Source organism: Capra hircus, chromosome 22 (assembly GCF_001704415.2).
Source record: "Capra hircus breed San Clemente chromosome 22, ASM170441v1, whole genome shotgun sequence".
NCBI lineage: Eukaryota > Metazoa > Chordata > Mammalia > Artiodactyla > Bovidae > Capra > Capra hircus.
This window is the reverse complement of record NC_030829.1, coordinates 11,649,765-11,669,575: the sequence shown is the minus strand read 5'-3', so window position 1 is coordinate 11,669,575 and position 19,811 is coordinate 11,649,765. Positions and strand designations below refer to the sequence as shown.

The 19,811-nt window shown below is 51.9% G+C and overlaps 1 protein-coding gene across 1 annotated transcript in view; it reads right to left on the bottom strand.

Moving 5' to 3' along the window:
* Positions 1-19,466, bottom strand: part of XYLB (xylulokinase) — a 41,187-nt gene extending 21,721 nt beyond the window's left edge. Inside the window, exons 1-10 of the mRNA XM_018067179.1 lie at positions 19,334-19,466; positions 18,049-18,131; positions 14,846-14,915; positions 13,372-13,452; positions 10,822-10,908; positions 10,054-10,182; positions 9,192-9,257; positions 7,429-7,501; positions 4,746-4,864; positions 981-1,062 (exon numbers count right to left, since the gene is read on the bottom strand). Coding sequence (XP_017922668.1) covers positions 981-1,062; positions 4,746-4,864; positions 7,429-7,501; positions 9,192-9,257; positions 10,054-10,182; positions 10,822-10,908; positions 13,372-13,452; positions 14,846-14,915; positions 18,049-18,131; positions 19,334-19,390 — 847 coding nt within the window. The 5' untranslated portion in view covers positions 19,391-19,466. The remainder of the gene's footprint in view (positions 1-980; positions 1,063-4,745; positions 4,865-7,428; positions 7,502-9,191; positions 9,258-10,053; positions 10,183-10,821; positions 10,909-13,371; positions 13,453-14,845; positions 14,916-18,048; positions 18,132-19,333) is intronic.

Sequence of the window (19,811 nt, the reverse complement as noted above, 5' to 3'; positions counted from 1 at the left end):
TGTGGGTGTGGAAGCCAGGAGGAAGGCCGAGGCCAGACCCCAGCCTCCACCAGCAAAGCAGCCCGAATCCTTTCATAGGCACCTCTCAGGCTCACTTTCTTATGGCAGGAATGGCTGCACAGGGTGGCGATTTGGCATACAGTTGCCAGATAAGATACAGGGCGCTCAGTCACATCTCAATTTCAGAGAAATAATACTTGGGATACACACTGAAAAAGCCTGTTATCTGAAGTCCGAACAATGCCTGGGGCACACTTACACTACCACCTCATCATCTGTCCTTCCTCTGAGTTCAAGTTGGCATTGTATTTGCATTTATTCCATTTGTGTTTACTCGATCCATCAACTCTGATGTGGTGGCTCATTAGGAAAAGGGCTGCAGGGGTGTGGTGAGGGGCAGCAGTCTGTGGCCATGTGGCCTTCCTTGAGAGACCTGTCGGGAAACCCCAGAGAAGAGGAGGAGGAAGAGGAGACAAGAGGCTTCGATGAGGAGTAAGTCGTATCTACATCACCGACTCAATGGACATGAGTTTGAGCAAGCTCCAGGAGACGGAGAAGGACAGGGAAGCCTGGCGTGCTGCAGTCCACGGCATCGCAAAGAGTCGGACACAACTGAGTGACCGAACAACAGGTCAGAAAAGGGGTGAGAGTCTTAATGCTGGGTACTGGAGGAAGAGGTGGAGGAGCTGAGATGCTTACTTTGGAACAGAAAAGGCAGGTCAGGGAGGGTGGGCTTGACTGTCTTCCTCCACTGATCAATTGTCACCTTGCTGGGCAGCCCTGGGTAGCTCTTGTGGGTACAGCCAGGGCCAAGGCGGGACAGGTACAAGGAGTCAGAGCTCAGGGCAGCAGGAGGGTAGGGGGCCACAGAGAAGGGGTCTGCCAGACCGGCTTCCCCAGGAGGTTGATTGGCATTTGCCAGCGTCCAGCAAGGGCCAAGGCGGGCTACTGGGGGGGGTGAAGTCCCAAGAGGTACTCACCTGGGTTGTCCCCAGTGAAGGCCACCACTTTGCATTCTGGAGGAAACCCATAGCGCTGGACAAAGTAGGAAGAGATGGGTCCCTGAGGAGAGAGAGCAAGTACGTTCTGTAGAAGCAAATCCCACCTGCTTGGCACAGCTGCCCACCCTTCAGGCCATGGGAAAGCAACAGGCCTGGGTGGGGCCGAGAGGCTCATCACAGCTGGGACATCCTGTTCACAGAACACCAGCGCAGCCCAGCACGGGGCTGGGACCATGAACATGAAGTTGTCCCACTGCCTCAAGGCACACTTGATTTTGAGAGTCAAGGCAGCTAGAACAAAACCGTCCCCAACGTGGGCTTGCTTTGTAAGCCCCACATTCTGGATGTTGCATTAAAAATAAATAAATGAGAGGAGAAAAGCATTAAACAAACTCATGGAAGTAGATAATGCCTTACACACATGCTCCATCAGCCCAGCAATCAGATCATGAGCAGTCAGACATGCATGCGCGGAGGTCAATGTCCTGAAGAAAATAAACCAAGGAAAGGCGCAGTGGCGGAGGAGCCTCCACCAGGAACCAAAGCTCTCAGGGCCCCTTCGAGACTTCCTGTGGGATCAGAGCGCAGGGATACCTTCTAGACAGACCTACAGTCTTTAGAAAACATAGTTATGAAAAGAAAGCTCCCCGACCCCACCCTCCGCTTTCCCTGACTTTCTCTTACTTCCAAAAATTTAAAATAAATGATGAGATTTCCTGGGACTTCTTAGTGGTCCAGTGGTTAAGACTCTACCCTTCCACTGCGGGGGGCGTGAGTTCACTCCCTGGTCAAGGAACTAAGATCCCACATGACCAGTGGCACAGCCATAAAAAAATTTTTTAAAGGGATTTCCCAGTGTCTGGGAAGACCATTTTGCTCCATCCAACAAAATTTCAGATTTCCATGAGAATAAAGCCTGGGAGATAAATGTCTTGGCCTGGGTTGCCTCAGAGAACAGTCTGAGTCAGCGCTTGTGCAGGAGGCTTATTTGGGGAAGTGACCCCAGGAAATGAGGATGGGGGCTGAAAGAATGAAACGGAAGGGGTGAAAGCCCACCCAAGGGTACTCTGGGGAGCCGGTGCTGGCTGTGGGCAGCATTTGAGGCAGGCTGTCCTCTTGGGGGTGGGTCAGGGAGCAGCTCTCCACAGCTCCTCACAGAAGAAAGGTGTGTGTGTGGTGGGGGGATTAACCCTGATCCTCCAGGCTGGCAGAGCACAGCTGCAGAGTTCCAGAAGCCCCCAGGGCAGAAGAGGGAAATGAGCTACAGCGCAGGCAGAAGGCTGCCAAGGGACACGGGAGACCGCGACTGCTGGCAAAAAAGGTGGGCTGCGAGGTTGTGAAGCGGAGGCGTCGCTACATGACATCTCCAAGAATTTTCCTGCAGAAAAGGAGAGAAAGCCATCTGGGCACCACCTTCAGAAAAAGAGATGACAGAAAACATGAATTTTGCTTGTTTCCCCCCATCACGTGGGTACATATGTTTCAAATGAAAACACACTTTTCCAAATCAGTTCTTTTCTGTTCCTCAAGCTGCTCGTGTCTGCACGAGGCCCCTCTTGGAGGCACGTGTTCTTGGTGTAAGGCAAACAAAGCTGGCTGCCGTGGACAAAACACTGCTCTCCATTGACTGGAAACTAACAGCCGTGTGCAATACCAGTCCCAGAGGCTTGGCTGTCTTCTGTTCACCCTTCCTTTTTTCCTTTCTGCTGTGCATCAGCCTGCCTGGGTTCTGAATTGTCTGCTTCAGTCGGGCAGGACACCCTTAGCTCTGTGTGCTGGCTTCACGGCACCCTCTGAGAGCCTGTGCATGCTCAGTCACGTCTGATACTTAATGATTCCACGGTCATTCTCTCCCAGGCAAGAATACTGGAGTGGGTTGCCATTTCCTCCTCTAAGGGATCATCTTGACCCAGGGATCAAACCCACGTCTCCTGCATTGGCAGGCGGGTTCTTTACCACTGAGCCACCTGGGAAGCCCACCCTGGGGATGATGATGACAATCTGGCTTTGACATTCTGCTTGTGGTGGCAAAAGCTGTTTTCAGCTCCTACTGTTGATAGAAAAGTGTTTCCGTGGCTGGAACTGCCAACAGGAGGCACTCGCGGTAGCCTGGTTCTCCTTATGCCCTGGTCTCCCTCACAGCTAACACTCTGCCCCACCCAGCGCTTCCACTTGTTCTGGTATGGGGCAGGTGCTTCCCACTAAATGGCCAAGTGCAGGGCGCAACCAAGAACTCAGCTGGCCAACTAGGAGAAACCAGAGCATGGACAGCCAGTGGCTATTCTGAATATGGGTGCCACTCCAATGGTTAAAGTTCTTTCATTGAACTGTTCCCTTTATCAGGTACGTGTGCTTAGTTGCTCAGTCGTGTCCAACTCTTTTGAGACCCCGTGGACTATAGCCCTCCAGGCTCCTCTGTCCATGGAATTTTCCAGGCAAGAATACTGGAGTGGGTTGCCATGCCCTCCTCCTGGGGATCTTCCCCACCCAGGGACTGAACCCGGGTCTCCCACACTGCAGGCGAATTCTGTATCATCTGAGCCACCAGGGAAGTAGATATAGATTCTGCAGATATTTTCTCCCAGTTGGTAGGTTGCCTTTTCACTTTGTTAATGGTTTCCTTTGCTGTGCAGAAGCTTTTTATTTTGCTGTAGCTGTATTTGTTGGGTTTGCTTTAATTGCCTCTGCTTTCGGGGGTTTTTTCTTAATATTTATTTGGCTACACCAAGTCTTAGTTGCAGCATGCTGGATCTTCAATCTTTGTTTTGGTGGCATGGAAACTCTTAGCTGTGGCAGGTGGGATTTGGTTCCCTGGCCAGGTTTGAAGCTGGGCCCCCTTCATTGGGAATTTGCCATCTTAGCCATGGGACCACCATGGAAGGCCCCTGCTTTTAGCTTCAAATGCAAAAAAACTCTCTGCTGAGTATCAAGGAGCTAACCACCTGTTTTCTTCTCAGAGTTTTACGGTTTCAAATTTTATATTCAAGCCTTTTATCCATTATGGATTAATTTTTATATCTGGAGTAAGACAGCGGTCCAGTCTCACTCTTCTGCATGTGGCTGTCCCAATGTTTTTCATATTAGCCCTGGGACCAAGCACCATCTTAAGTACATTAAACGTATCACCTCATTCATTCTGCACAACAGCCTGACAGATAGAAAGTAGTAGCATTCCTACTGCTCCGGAAACAGTGGAAGTGATGAGGAAACTGAGGCACAAGGTCACAAAGGCGGTTAGCAGCAGAGCCCAATTCCACCCCAGACAGTGTGGCTCCAAGGCCCATGCTCTCCCCAGATCACTGGCACGTCTCTTTATTTCCTCCAGACTGCCTGCCCCAAGCTTCAATGGTGGTGCCATCCCTTAAATTTCCATCTTGTGCATTTTTTCCTAAGGAGTGCAATCACCCAGAACATATGCCTTCAATCCTTTTCCCATTCTAATTATTTTCCAGGGCGCAATTCTCCAAAGTCCACTCCCCACCCCCCTCACCCCCTCCATGAGGCAGGAATCCGCAACTGGGCCTGAGCACCTGAATGCAAGGCAGGGATCCAGACTGCTCTGACTCACGTCAACTACTTATCTTGTACTAGGCAAAGTTCCAGGTGTGCGTGCCCTTGTGTAAATGGATGGATGTGCATGTGGTTGGGGGTGCAGAGGGGTGCGTGTGTGTACTATACCACTTCCCCAGCAGCAAACCAGCTCTCCAGTGAGCCTCACCACTGGGCACTGGGCAGGGGACCTACCACAACGGAGCAGGATGGCACCGGTCGGCCAAGCTTCTCCTCTAAGCGAGGTGCGCAGGCTCCAAGGCAAGCCTGTGACCAGACTTTGTCCTGAATCTGCAGCAAATTCATTCCAGAACCTAAGGAAGGAAGGATACAAGAACGAAAGAACAAAATTTTGAAAAATGTGTGCTTTATTCATTTTCCACCCCAATTTCTGGGCCATACCTTGTGGCATGTGGGGTCTTAGTTCCTCAGCTAAGGAGCAAACCCACGCTCCCTCTATTGGCAGTGTGGAGTCTTAAGCACTGGACTGCCAGGGAAGTTCCAAGAGAAATCTTTAAAAAAATCTTCTGTAAAAATGCACAAATCTAGCCAAGAGGGGATCATTCTCAAAGCAGACGTGTACCTGGAGCTCTTCCCTGATGGAATGTATACAATAGATCTGGGTCACTCTCCAGTGGGCTTCTGATTCTCTAACACCTGGCTGGGGGAGGCGGCTCCCGGCAGCAGCATCTAGGATGGCTCTGAGTGTCCCCTGGGGTTCAAGGCTCTGAGGCAGCCCTGGCACCAATGTGGGATTTCTCAACCGCATCTAAGTTTTCAAGGGAAGCTCTCAGATGCCTCCAAACTTCCTCATACTCATCACTAAGATCAGCTATGTGTGCGTGAAAGTCACTCTGTAGTGTCTGACTCTGCGACCCCAGGGACTGTAGCCTGCCAGGCTCCTCTGTCCATAGATTTCTCCAGGCAAGATTAATGCAGTGGGGAGCCGTACCATTCTCCACGGGATCTTCCTGACCCAGGGATCAAACCCAGGTCAGTCTCCTGCAGTGCAGGCAGATTCTATACCATCTGAGCCAACAGGGAAGCCCTGGTGATCAGCTAAAATTTCCCTAAAAGAATCTACTTCTCCTGAGGATGGAGAGTGGGGAGAATCCAGAGCACAGGTGGATGGCCCCCTTCCTGGGGCCCAGGAGGCGTCAGACCAGTGGGCTGGGTGCTGCTGGAGCCCTGTCCCCATGTCAGAGGGTTAGACAACTGGTAAATTAGTAGGTGACTTCTAAGGTGACAGTGAGGGGAATGGGTGGAGGCCCAGCTGAGGGTGAAGCTCAGCAATGTCCACAGCAGCGATGGAACTTTCTCCGGCAGCGCTCAGCAGCCCTGCTGAGTGTGGAGAACATCGGTGGGAACAGGCTGCTCCATCTGTAGCACTCTGCTGGCCTGAGTTCCAAGGAGCTGGGCTCCTGTGCAGGAGGAAGCTTTTCTTCTCCAGATTGTGAGCAAAGCTTGGGGACCACTCCTTCATCACTTTACTCTCTCTCCTTGCAAACCAAACTAGCGTCTGGCACACAATGACACTCACACACTTCAGCAGAACTCCCAGCGCCTGGGAGTGTCCCGGGGTCTCCTGAGGTCACTCTCCCAGGCCTGGGCTCTTGCTCTGCCTCCTCCTCCCTCCTTGGTCCCTCCTTCTGCTCTAGCCTCAACCCAGAGCTCCTTCGGCAAGCTCCTCCCAGCTCTCCTTCCTCAATGGCATCATCTGCATTTATTTTTGTCAGAGTTTTGATTCCAGAAGCTCATCACTCTCCTGGGTTCTCCAAATGTGAACAAGAACTTCAAAATATAACTCCTGAGGGAGCCAGGCTACAAGACGGTGCCTGTTCATCCCCCAGTCCTAGTGTCCACACCACGTGTGGTCCCTTCTTCTGGTACCTGGAGGTCTGTGTGCCCAGGGACAGGGTAAGAGTGATCCACGTCATTCCCAAGACTAGCATGTAAAAGACTCTGCAGCTTCTGCTTGGCTGCTGTCTCTCTTTCCCTTCCCTTGGGGTGAAATCTAGCTCCCATATGGTGGTGTTGGGGGGCTTAGGACAAGGAACTGAGGCCTCCAGCCAACAGCCACATGTGTGGCCTGGAAGAGGATCCTCCAACCACAGTCAAGCCTTTCAGTTCGGTCGCTCAGTCGTGTCCGACTCTTTGCGACCCATGAATCGCAGCACGCCAGGCCTCCCTGTCCATCACCAACTCCTGCAGTTCACTCAGACTCACATCCATCGAGTCAGTGATGCCATCCCGCCATCTCATCCTCTGTCATCTTATTCTCCTCCTGCCCCCAATCCCTCCCAGCATCAGAGTCTTTTCCAATGAGTCAACTCTTCACATGAGGTGGCCAAAGTACTGGAGTTTCAGCTTTAGCATCATTCCTTCCAAAGAAATCCCAGGGCTGATCTCCTTCAGAATGGATTGGTTGGATCTCCTTGCAGTCCGAGGGACTCTCAAGAGTCTTCTCCAGCACCACAGTTCAAAAGCATCAATTCTTCAGCGCTCAGCTTTCCTCACAGTCCAACTCTCACATCCATACATGACCACAGGAAAAACCATAGCCTTGACTAGACAGACCTTAGTTGGCAAAGTAATGTCTCTGCATAATGCTGGAGGCCAGCTTGACTGCCACTTCCTCAGAGACCCAGAGCCAGAAGCATCCAGTCAAGCCACTCCCTGATTCCTGACTTTCAGAAACTCTGTGAGATAATAAGCATTGATGGCCCTCAGCTGCAAAGCACTGGGGTCATTTGTTACCCGCAAAAGATAACTAATACCCTCCCTTCTTGGCAACAGACAGTAGGGACGGAAGACTGGGTAAGGTTCATGCTGCCGCACACCTGCTGGACAGGCCCAGCGCTGGACTCTGAAGACTTACCATCACTGTAGTCAACAGGGGAGTAAGACCCAAGGAAGAGAGAAGCAGCGAAACTACTGACCAAGGAGATTCTCTGCAAAAGAGAAAGATACCGTGAGATCTATGACTCACTTTCATGAACAACCGACTACTTGGGACACACACACAACTGGACAAGAGTGTTAAGTTGGGGAGGGAAGTAGAAACTTTGAGCAAGATGCCCCAGCAGTGAGAGGACAGGGGGTGCCTCAGTCTCGCAGGGCATTTGGAGTGGCCGGGACACCAAGCGGTGACCCCTTAGGAAAGCCCCTCACTCCGCAGTTTCTGACAAGTCATAGAACGGGCAGGTTCAACAATGACAAGGGGAAAAAAGGCATTCCCTGGTGGTCTAGTGGTAAGGATTCCAGGCTTTCCCTGCTGGGGGCCTGGGTTCAATCCCTGGTCAGGGAACTAAGGATCCCACAAGCCTCGCAGTACAGCCAAACAGCAATAACAAAACCTAAGAAGAAGCCACCCTGAGGGAAGGCAGTTTTCACTGGAATCCATATGCCGGGGAATGTGGCGCCCTGATTCCTTCCTCCATTTCTATGACTTTTATTCACAGAGGAAGTAGATGTATGGCCACAGAATCCAGAACCAACCAAGACAGTTTCAGGGGTTCAGAATGAGTAGAAGTGGAAGCCGTCCCCTTTGGAAGCCAGAGACCCCAAACATGAATGGGAGGAACTGATAGTTGATTTCAATGTCACTCTGAGGGTCTGTGCTTCCACACGGGAATCACAGGCACTTGGACCACGGGAGAGAATGCCATCACCTCCTGTTCACAGTCAGACTACCTCTGTTCTACACACAGACTCTAGAGAAGTTTTATCATCCCCTCCACTCAAAACCTTCATTAATGGCTAACACTGCAGAATAATCTGGAACCTTGACTCACTAAAGAGTAAACTGCATGTTAAGATTAAAAAAGCAGTATGGTTTAACACAAGCTGATCATTTTCTAATTACTTAGAGATGAGTCTCACTAGCCAGGCCGTTGAGCTGCTTCTCAGGTGGCATTAAGTTCCGGCTTTCGGCAACTGTGGCTCAAGGAATGGAACCTGGGTTCCAGGGATACAGATTCTGGTTGAAGGGCCACACACTCTAGACACACTGGTCCAGGTTTACAAATTTCCTAAGAAAACAGAGACTCCACGCCTATCAAGCGCCTGTTAGGCATCCTGCATCAACGATAGGATACTGAGCCCAAAAGTAAAAGTGTTAGTCACTCAGTTGGGTCCAACCCTATGCAACCCCATGGACTATAGCCCACCAGGCTCCTCTGTCCTTGGGATTCTCCAGGCAAGAATACTGGAGTGGGTTGTCATTTCCTTCTCCAGGGGATCTTCCTGATTCAGGGATCGAACCCAGGTCTCCTGCACCGCAGGCAGATTCTTTTCTGCCTGACCCACCAGGGAAGCCGAGGAAATTGAGGAGACAGAGATGAAGGGCACCCAGATCTACCCAGGTAGTCCTCGGAAGACACCAGGCCCCCTGCTCCCACTCTGACCCTGACCTCAGCCCTTCTAGTCAGGAGAGTCCCTGACTTTTCTTTCCTATAATTCCATTCTTTCCCTCTTCTTTGGAAAAAGCCTGACAATGAGAATAAAAGCAAACTGAATACATATCATTTTTAATGTCTGCTCATCAAGGTTTTTAGCCCATGTACATGAGATGTATATTTATGCAAAATTATAGAAAGAATTCGACCCTGACTTATAATCAAAGAGGAATGTTTAACCAACCTCTGTGTGTGAGTAGGCCTCGGGGTTCTGCTGGTAAATCTTTGCAATCTGGTTTCCTGTAAATCGCTGGAAAAAGAGTGCAAGTACTTAAAAACCCATATCCTTTGTAGAATGATCAAGTCCATAAAGTACTCACAGAGTCAGCATAGCAGGCTCTGAATAAGCGCTTAAGAAGGTTTCTGAAATCTGGAAATGTCTGATGTCTGTTGAACACCCTTAGTAATAATCTCGCTTCTCATGTGGCAGGATGTCTGTTCTGACTGAAGGCACCCATGCAGGGGACTCACGTATTTTCCTAACCCACATCCTTCCTACCTCAGGTGGCCCAAATAGGGTTGGTCTTATTCCCCGAACCTCCACTCCAGGGAGGGTGGCATGAGCCTGGCTGAGCCAACAGCAGCCACCCCGTGGGAGGGGGTGGGACTGTGGCTGAAGCCAACAAGAAAGAGGTACTCAAATTTTTTTTTTTTACTTTCCCAGGAGCTACACCAAGTGCCTGTAAGCACTGACTCCTTTCGGCTTCAAAACTACCCAAAATGTAAGTGCTCTTTGTATCTCCAAGTTAGAGAGGCTGAGATCGAGGTGCCATTATCAGCCACAGACACAGCAGAGCTCTGACCTGGGCGCAGCAGCAGCAGGCCTGCCCTCACTGGACGGGCAGTGCAGAGGGCCTAGTTCAGAACCACGGGTCAGAGTGCCCTGGCCTGGCTCCACGGGGCAGCAGCCACACGGCCTCCCAGGAGTCCCATAGGGGCAGGTCACCAGCGTGTCCTCCCAGACCCCCAGGGAGAAGGGACCAGGGCCGGCATTCAGGTCTTCCTCCTAGACCAGCCCGTCCCCAGATCACAGCGGGTGCTCCCACCTCGTAAGCCCGGGAGCCGGTGAGGCGGCTGAGAGCCTGGGCCCCGCCCACGGCGGCCTCCAGCTGGCGGCACTGGGCTGCGGTGCTGGAGTCCATCCACACCGGGCAGTTGCTGATGGAGAAACAGGCCTGGAAAGAAGGAGCACAGGCGTGAGCTCCGCCTGCTGACCCTGGGGACCATCCTGGCACCGGCGGCCACACTGCCCAGCACAGCAGGGATGAAGTGGATGTCTCTCCCCTGGACATGACCTTGGAAGACCCGTGGGTAAGCCATTCATGTCCAAACCTTGGTCTGGCCTGGGTGGGGGGGCTCTTTCCCCAGAAAGCTCTAGGTAGAAGATTCTGGCGAGCGTACCTGAGCACCACAGGCAACAGGAGAGATAGGAAGGGGGTGGCGGAGGGCCAGAGCTGTAGCCAAGGGCAGGCTGGCCCGGGCATGTGGAGCTTGAGAGAAAAGAAGCCAGAGCCTACATTACCAGCACCACTGGGAGGCACTAGGTCCCCTAGTTTTCTGAGTAGGGAGCTTGCCAGAGTCGTGCTGGACTGCAAGGGACCCACGTGATGAGGGCTGTGTGCACTCAAGCCTTTGTTCCAACTACAGGGATGTGCATGGCAGACCACGCTCACAGGACTGCTGCTCAGCCATCTTCCCACACCCCTGACGATGCCCAAAAGCCCTAGGCTTCAGGACCTACAGGGCTCGGAGCCCTTCTTCCCTACCACCTCCCGTAGAAGTTTCTCAGCCTCCCACAACCCAGCCACAGTCACCTGTAGCTGCTCATGCAACAGAAGGTCCGGTGACAGGCTTGTCAGCACCTGGCTGGCCCCAGTCTTCCAGTACACGCTTCCATGTTGCTGCCAAGGGAAAACCCAAGCCCGTATCAGCCTCCTGGAGACCGGAAGGACCCCAGACTACACGCCAAAGAACTGGACTCTTAAGTCCACACCGGTACTTCTAAGTCACAGAGCTCATCACCTTTATGAGACTTGGTTTTCATTTCTATAAGATGAGGAGGAACTCTGCCCTATCCACCTCAAAACATGGAGGAACAAACAATTATTGGTCTAGATTTTGGTGCCTTTGCAAAAATGTATTTAAATATATTGCTCAGAATATTATCTGACACTCACTCATTTATTCATTTACCACTATTCAGTCAACAAACACTAACTGATCACCTAGATCACGCCAGGATGGGACAGATGACTAGGGTAGTACCGTCCCTATTCTAAAGGATACTGGAGTTTCCAGGGGAAAAGACACAAGTGGACAATCACAAAACTCTACTAAGGGATTTCCCTGGTGGTCCAGTGGTTAAGAGTCCACTGTGCAATGCAGGGGACATGGGTTCGATCCCTGGTCAGGGAACTGAGATCCCGCATACCACGGAGCAACTAAGCCCACTCTCTGCCACAGCTAGAGAGTTTGCGCTGCCACAAAAGATCCCACGTGCTACAACACGGACGCAGCCAAAAAAACCCTATGAAGTGCAGTGGCAGGGCTGTGGAAACGCCGGGGAGGAGTCTAGCCTGCTGGGGGTACGCATGCGTAGAAGTGGATGCGGTAACTAGGAAAGGGTCCCAGAGTTGGGTGCAGGGGTGCGCCATGAAGAGAGTAACTGCAGTTGAGAGTGGCTGGCATGTGCAGGGAAGGAACCTGAGGCTGGGGTGGGGGAAGAAGGGACTGGATGGGGAGGTGGCAGCCTACCCCTTGGTTGGGTTTTATCTTGGGCTGGTGAGAACTCTGGATGGCCAGAATCGAATGGATGAAAGGGCCTGTGAGAGCCCTGGAGAAGGTAGGCTGGAGGCAGGGAAGTGGAACAGAGGCCCAGAGAAACACATTGGGTACCAGGCCTGGGGCCACAGAGGTGGCGCTGGAGAAGAGGTGGCAGATTCAAGAGTCAGGGAGAAATGAGCAGGATTAGGGGGCCCCCTGGAATGCGGGGGCAGGAGGACGGGGGAATCGAGGCTGACACTTGGGTTGTGGTCCCAGGTGGGGAGGGACAACTCCCTGAGAAAGGGCACCGAAGGAGGGCACCTGGGGCAAGACGGAGCGCCCAGTCAGAGAAATGGCAAGCTTGAGGCGCTCCTGGGACACGTGGCCAAGGGGGCAGAGGGGGCGTGTGGGAGGGAGAGGGGGTCCAGGTGCGGGAGGCAGCTGAGACCACCAGGGACTCTGTTTAGTGGAACGAGGACACAATCAATACGCTTCAATAGGTCAGGGGAAGAGGCACCTTCGGAAGAGTTGGTGAGTGCTCTCTAATGAGGATGTGAAGACACGCTAAACCAGCATGGGGCAGAGTGACTCAGGATAACACTGGACGGGAATCCTCACTCCCCCTCCTAGCAGCTAGGTGACCTTCAACAAGTGACATCGCCTCTCTGTGCCTCCGTTTCCCCATGTAAATGGCAATGATAATAAAAACAGTAGCTAAAACTTGGAGGGTTTTTTGCACTGTCCTATCTATTTAACATTCACATTGACCTCACAGCAGATTAGAGTATGGAGGCACCAGAAAGCTGGACAATGTGCCCCAGGTCACTGCTTGCAAATGGCAGGGCTAGGGATCAAACCTGGAGGCCCCTGTGCTAACCACTGCATGATACCTCCTGGTACGACTGCTATGAAGACTAATTTAGTGCATGTAAGATGTTCAGCACCGCACCTGGCATACACTAGGTGTCCAATGTTCTTTGTCATTACCACACTACTATAGTTTTTTCTGACTTTATTTTTACTTCCGGAAAAGAGGAAAGCCATTGTGTACCTTCAAACAGTCATAATAAATTCATGTCACATTCTTCCTCCATCCCTTTGGAGGACCTGGATCCAGTTCCTCCTCACCCAGTGTCCTCTTCTGTACATTTAACTGTACGAACTGTCTCGAATCCTGTGTTTCATCCTCCAAGGTGAAACAGCTATAGGGATTTTCACTGCGACGGAACTTGCGCAGTGACTCTCAAGGATGTGCACCGTCCTTTGAGGGGAGCCGATGGCGCCCACTCCAGTGCTCCTGCCTGGAAATCCCATGGGCAGAGGGGCCTGGAAAGCGGCAGTCCATGGGGTCGCTAAGAGTCGGACATGACTGAGAGACTTCACTTCCACTTTTCACTTTCACGCACTGGAGAAGGAAATGGCAACCCACTCCAGTGTGCTTGCCTGGAGAATCCCAGGGATGGGGGAGTCTGGTGGGCTGCCGTCTATGGGGTCGCACAGAGTCGGACACGACTGAAGTGACTTAGCAACACCTCAGCACCCACAGCACCACCCAAGACAGACGCCCCTCATGATGTGAACAGAGGCTGCAGCAAACAAACCTGGCCCGCCCCAGACAAGGCGAGGACTTGAGAGAAGTCAAAGCCTGAAGCCTTCATCTTCTCCAAGATGATATCCAAAGCCTGAAAAGAAACACAGGACCCACCATGACTGTCCTGAACCATGGAATCAGGCTAATGCCCAAGCCTGGATTTTCAGTGCCTGCCCTGTCAGTGGAGATAAAGAAGGAACCGATGACTCAGGGTTTGGAAGCAGAGTACATCAATTAAATGAGTAGGCATCAACCAAATAAAAAGGTGAGCTATGCTAAAAATATTTTAAACAAATGGAATCAGAAACCAGCAATCCTCAAAGTTTGCCTCTCCAACTGGTGACTTCCAAACATTCAGAAGGGCCTCTCAGGTGGCTCAGTGGTAAAGAATCCACCTGTCAATGCAGGAGATGCCGGTTCAATCCCTTAAGTTGAAAAGATCCCCTGGAGGAGGAAATGGCAACCCACTCCAGTATTCTTGCCTGGGAAATTCCATGGACAGGGGAGCCTGGTAGGCTACCATCCACGGGGTTGCAAAGAGTTGGACAGGACTGAGCATGCACGCAAGTATTCAGGAAGAGCCGAAACCAGGTGGCTCAAATTTTTGTTTCTTTTATCTGCATTTTCAGTCCACCATATTACTGATATGACTTCACTGCAATGGAGAAGCAAAGAGCAAAGTTGAAGCTCCCATCAGAACAAGGCTCCACATACTTTGCTGGTGGTCCAGTGGCTAAGACTCTGAGCTCCCAGTGCAGGGGGCCCTGGGTTCAATCCCAGTCAGCGAACTAGATCCCCTACGCCATGCAGCACAGCTAAGCATCCGAGAACTGAAAAACCCGTGGGCAGAGGACATTCAGTTGCTACCTTTGTCTGACCCCTGGTTCCAGGGTCCCAGGTCCCCTGTGGTCCATGAGAGAGCCCTCGGCTCCTATCACACCTGCCTGTGCTGTCCACACCCTAGTCCTGTGGCCTCACAGGTAATGCAGCTCTGGCAACAGGCATCTTCCTTCCTCACTGGTCCTGAGAGGCAGGCCTGGCTTGGGATGGATCTAAGCCCGAATGGGCAGGTCACAAGTCACCATGCTGAGGGCCCCTGCCACTGGAGTTGAAGGGCCTGGGGACTGAGTGCTAAGAGGAGAATGTAAGGGCCATGTTTGGATCTCAGGGTACACAGGAAGACACCAGGTCTGAAAGTGGAATGTTTGGGAAAGGTCTGCTCTGTGGCATTTTAAAGATGGCAGGACTTTCCAGCTGCTCTGGTTTCAGCACCTGGAAGCCCCTCTGTGAGTCTCTTCAGCTCAGAAGTCCTGCCACCAGCTAAGACCGAGGCTGGCCCTGGATCGTGCAGACTCCACCTGCCCAGGAGGACCTGGTCTCAACAGGGGCTCTCATGAGCTGCCACCTTCAGGCTTCTGAGCAAATTTCCAAGTCTGCTGGTGAGACAGGCTGGGATAAGAGAGGGACAGGAATCCCTGTCTTACCTGGACCCACATCAGGACCGGAGAGGTCACTGTCAGGCCATCCTTGTGAACATGAACTCCACCCTGAGTCCTACAAGCAGAAGAGATAATGTGGGACAGAGCCTCAGGTGGGGGCCCGGCAATGGCAGATCCGGGATCCCTCCCGCAGAAGGAGAAGCACCCCGCCCCCAGCCTTGTGGGGGAACTCTAGATTGAACAGGGAAGATGATGGGCAAAATGGAGAGAGAAGGCACGGAAATTGCCCAGTGTGGCTCAGAGGTGGCAATTCTCCGAAAGCACCAGCAAAAACAAGCCTTCTAAATATAAGGTGTTCACCCTGCAATGCTGTCACTTGGAGCAGTGGGCATAAAAGGGTTGGGAAAGTTTGGGGTTGGATGAGAAGCCCTTCCAAGTCCACTTCCTAATTTTGGAGTGAGGAGGCCTTTTAAACGATGAGTCAAAATCAAGAAGCAACAGAAAGAGACTGAAATATTCAATGACATAAAAAACAAAAACTCAAATATGGCAACAATAATCCATGCAGAAGAGAAGAAATAATAAATTTAATAAAAATTAGACCACAAGTCGGAGAAGGCAATGGCACCCCACTCCAGTGCTCTTGTCTGGAAAATCCCATGGACAGAGGAGCCTGGTGGGTTGCAGTCCATGGGGTCGCAAAGAGTCGGACACAACTGAGCGACTTCACTTTCACTTTTCACTTTCATGCACTGGAGAAGGAAATGGCAACCCACTCCAGTGTTCTTGCCTGGAGAATCCCAGGGACGAAGGAGCCTGGTGGGCTGCCATCTATGGGGTCGTACAGAGTTGGACACGACTGAAGCAACTTAGCAGCAGCAGCAGCAGCAGAGCACGAGTCAACGAAAATGAAAAGAGAAAAATCAAAGAAACCAAAAGCTGATCCTATGGAAAGGTCAACTGGTAAACCTCTAGTCAAGCTAATCAAGAAAAAAAAAGAGAGAGAAGACGTAAATTACCAACATCAGAAATGAGAGAAGGGTCTTCACTACTGATCTCACAGACATCGGAAGACAATAGAGGAATATTAGGAACAATTCTATGGCCACAAATCTGATAGGCTAGATGAAACACACCAATTCCTTGAAAGATACAAACTACCAAAACTCTAAGAGGGGTGGCCTGTAGTAATATAAAATATGAAAGCAAGACAGCCTCCAACCTCAGCTCAAAGGAGACACATCAGCTGGGGAAGAAACAGATGGCAACAGAAGGTGATGGGCAGTGAGACGGAGAGGCCAGAAGGGAAGGCTTCAAGGAAGAAGTGCTATCTGAAATAGACACGGAGGGACACTTCCACCAGGACCACTCCAAGCCACCTCAAAATCTACAGATCCACAACGGTTATGAACTGAATTGTGTCCTTCAAGGTTCACCGTGTCCTAAGCCCCAGTACCTTACAATGTGACTGTGTTTGGAGATAGTACCTTTAAAGAGATAATTAAGTTACGAAGAAGTCATCAGGGTGGGCCCTAATCCAGTATGGTTGATGTCCTTATAAAAGATAACGGCATAAATAACCAGGAGATGCCAGGGGTGCACTCACACAGAAGGATGGCCACGTGAGAGGCAGCAAAGAAGGCAGCCATCTGGAAAGCAGTGAGAAAGATCTCAGAGGAAACCAACCCTGCCAGCACTTTGAACTTGGACTTCCAGACTCCAGAAGAGTAAGAACATAATGTGTCTTGTTTGGATTGCCCTCGTGGTCCAGTCATTAAGAATCCAGTGCCAATGCAGCGGACACAGGTTCAACCCTCGGTCCAGGAAAATTCCACACGCCTTGGGGCAACTAAGGCCATGTATCCCAACTACTGAGCCTGGCCTCTAGCGCCTGTGCCCCACAAGAGAAGTCAGCCCAACGAGAAGCCACACACTCAAACTAGAGAGCAACCCCCACTCCCCGCCACGAGAGAAAGCCTTCTCGCAGCCACAGAGACTCAACGCAGCCAGTGTTACTTAATCTTTCAAAAAGTCTTGTTGTTTAAACCACCCAGTCTATGGGATTTTGTCTGGAAGTCCTACCAAACTAATACAAAAATCTAAAATCATGATCTTTTTCCCAGAAACCAATTCTCTTTCACAGTCTACTGTCCACCCCGGAGGCCAGCCAGAAGCCTCACTCTCATATCTCATAATAAATTCTGTACCAAGACCTGCCAATTTTACCACCCAGCTCTCTCTCATCCAATCAATATCATTTCTCATCCGGATAATCTTTGGAAAACCTCCTCAGTGGTTTCCCAACATGTACTTTGGCCACATCCTATCTGCTTTCCCACTGCACCCAGAGAGATCTTTTTAAAAAACAAAAACAACCATCTCACACTGTCCCCTCCCCCAATCCCTACAGCCCTACAGTGGGCAACCATAGCTTTTAAGATAAAGACAGACTCCATTCCATGGCTTATATGGCCCACCCCACCCTCTCTGCTCCCTAGCCACTCAGCCTTCTTCAGTTCCATGAATGAGCAGTGCTCCTTGCCACAGGGCCTTTGCACATGCTATTCTTTCTGCCTGGAAAGCTCTCTACCATCTATCACCTGGCTAACCCCCCTCATTCAGATCCTGGCTTAAGCACTATCTCCTTAGAAACATTCTCTAACCTACTCTTCCAAATCTAGATCATATTTCTTTACAATAAGTACTTAAAGAAGTGAGATCCTTTCCGTCAGAGGCCTTTTCTGAGTTTATTAAAAAAACATTCTTTTGTGTTTTTTGCTAATCAATCAGTCTTTGCCTGATATCAATCTTCCCCACTAAATGTGAAGAACTGAGAGAGCAAGAACCATGACTCTCTGCTTCACCATCAAATCCCAGCATGCAGCACAGTGCTTGGTACAAAGTGAGTCTCTACTGATACCTACTACATATATGAAGCCACGTGCAGAATTCAGAAAGAATGCAGGAGAGTGCATTCCAGGCACAAAATAAAGATGTTGAGTGATGTGTCAAGGTCGCCCTTCTCGCAATTTGAGGAAACCAGAATAGTGTGGTTTATAAATATAAAAAGTTGTAATTCCTTGGCAGCCCAGTGGTTAGGACTCCATGCTTCCACTGCAAGGAGCACAGGTTCGATCCCTGGTCAGGGAACAACCATCCCACAAGGGCCATGCAGTGGGGCCCAAAAAAAGGGTTTAGGGTGGACCCCAAAACCACCCCCCCCACACACAGGCACCCTAGGTACATACCCAAACTCTACAAGGTCTCTGTCAAACTGCACACTGTCCTCATAGAAGACACTCAGCTCTGCATCAACAGCAACAACTTTTACCTGGAAGGTAAAATAGTAAAAATAATGGATAGACTTTTCCTCAGCTTCTATACTGGTCCGGGGATATGAACATCATCAGGTGAAGACCAGCCCCCTAGAAGTGGTTCAGCCTGGAGACCTCCTTGAGGCTGCGGTGCATCCTTGCATCGTGGCAATTATCTGGGTAAGAGGCCTCATCTGACGACATATCCAAAGACTTAGTAAAATGAAGAAGTGGAGGGGCTAAACAGAAACACCCCGAAACACTCGGAATTTCTGCCCTCCCAAACAGCCAAAGCCAAAATCCTCTAGAAGTAGATGTTCATAGATGAGCTGGTTCCTATGGCAGGCAAGAAGGTCTGAGAAAGTCCTAGAGGAGAAGGAATGGGAGGCAGGGTTTGGAGATGTCTCTGGGGTGTCCACGCCTGCAGGGCTCTAAGAGACGAGGCAAGGTCCCCGGTTTGTTCCCAAAGGCCATGATCAAGGACCAGAGATACATGTCCCAGTGGAGCAGATTCCAAACTCCAGGGTACAACTCCTTTACTGGACAGATGCAGAAACAGGCCTAGCAAGACAACCTGACTTATCCAAGGTCCCCCCCAGGAGTTTCTGGTCAGGGATAGACCACAGCCTTGCTCCCCTGACCCATCTGTGGAGAGGGGTTTGTCTTTAACTGCGACCATGTCCTAAGTTAAGGAGAAGGAGCCCCTTGATACCCCAAACTGGAAAGCAAATCTTGACTCTCCTTGCCTGAGTGCCTGACTCAGGGAGCAGCACAGTCAGGCACGTTGACCTGGGCACGCTGGTGCCATCCAAGGGCTGTCACAGGCGGAACAAAGTTCAGGTGTACATCGTGCCCATTTCACTTAAAAAAAAAAAAAGGTTCAAGCGGTGATCTGGTTCCCGGTCACTGGCTCCGCCTGCGTGTCTCCCCGTCTGTCTGGCCCTCTCTGTTTAAAGCAGCCGAGTTCCTTCGGGTCCCTGGCAACCTGTGCTCAAGACGGCGCGCGAGCCTTTGAGGTTCCCGGGCATCTCCCCGCCGCGTGCCCGCGGATCCCTTGAAGGAGTCGGGGTGGAGGGCCCCCTCTCTGGGAGAGCCGGGGTACAGGCCTGGCGGAGGTGCCGGGTCCCCGGGGAAGCCCGAGAGAGAAGCGCTCGCAGCGCGGCCCAGGGTTCCGGGCGCCGGGGTCCCCGCCAGCCCGCCCCGGGGCCCGCGCCGATACCTGCTGCGTGCTGAAGTCCCAGCCCAGGCAGCAGCGGCGAGCGGCGCGCTCGGCCATGGCCGCGGAGGATCCGGCGGCGCGCGGTTCCGTCAGTCCTTCCCGCGGCCGGACTGTCGCCGCGCTCCAACGCGCAGACACGCCGGGCCCGCCCCTCGCCCCGCCCGGCCGAACTCCCGGACCCGGGGCCCCCGCCGCCTTGCGCTCTGGCGCCACCTGCGGGCGAGCGAGGTGGGGACGCGCCGCTGCTCGGCATCAGGTGCTTTTCTCACCTGGGCGACCGGCAGCTCCCTCCCTCCAACCCCACCTCGCCCGCCTCCATCCAAATGGGCTCCCTGCGCAGACCCGGCCTTATCGCGGCCTGCCTTCCCCTGGAGGACGCCTGGACCAGAGGATTCATCCTTAGGCCGGCTTGTTCCCACCCGTCTCTCTGAGAGCCCGGGGCCTGGGACCTTCAAGTTCGTCTCTCTCAGGTACTGGA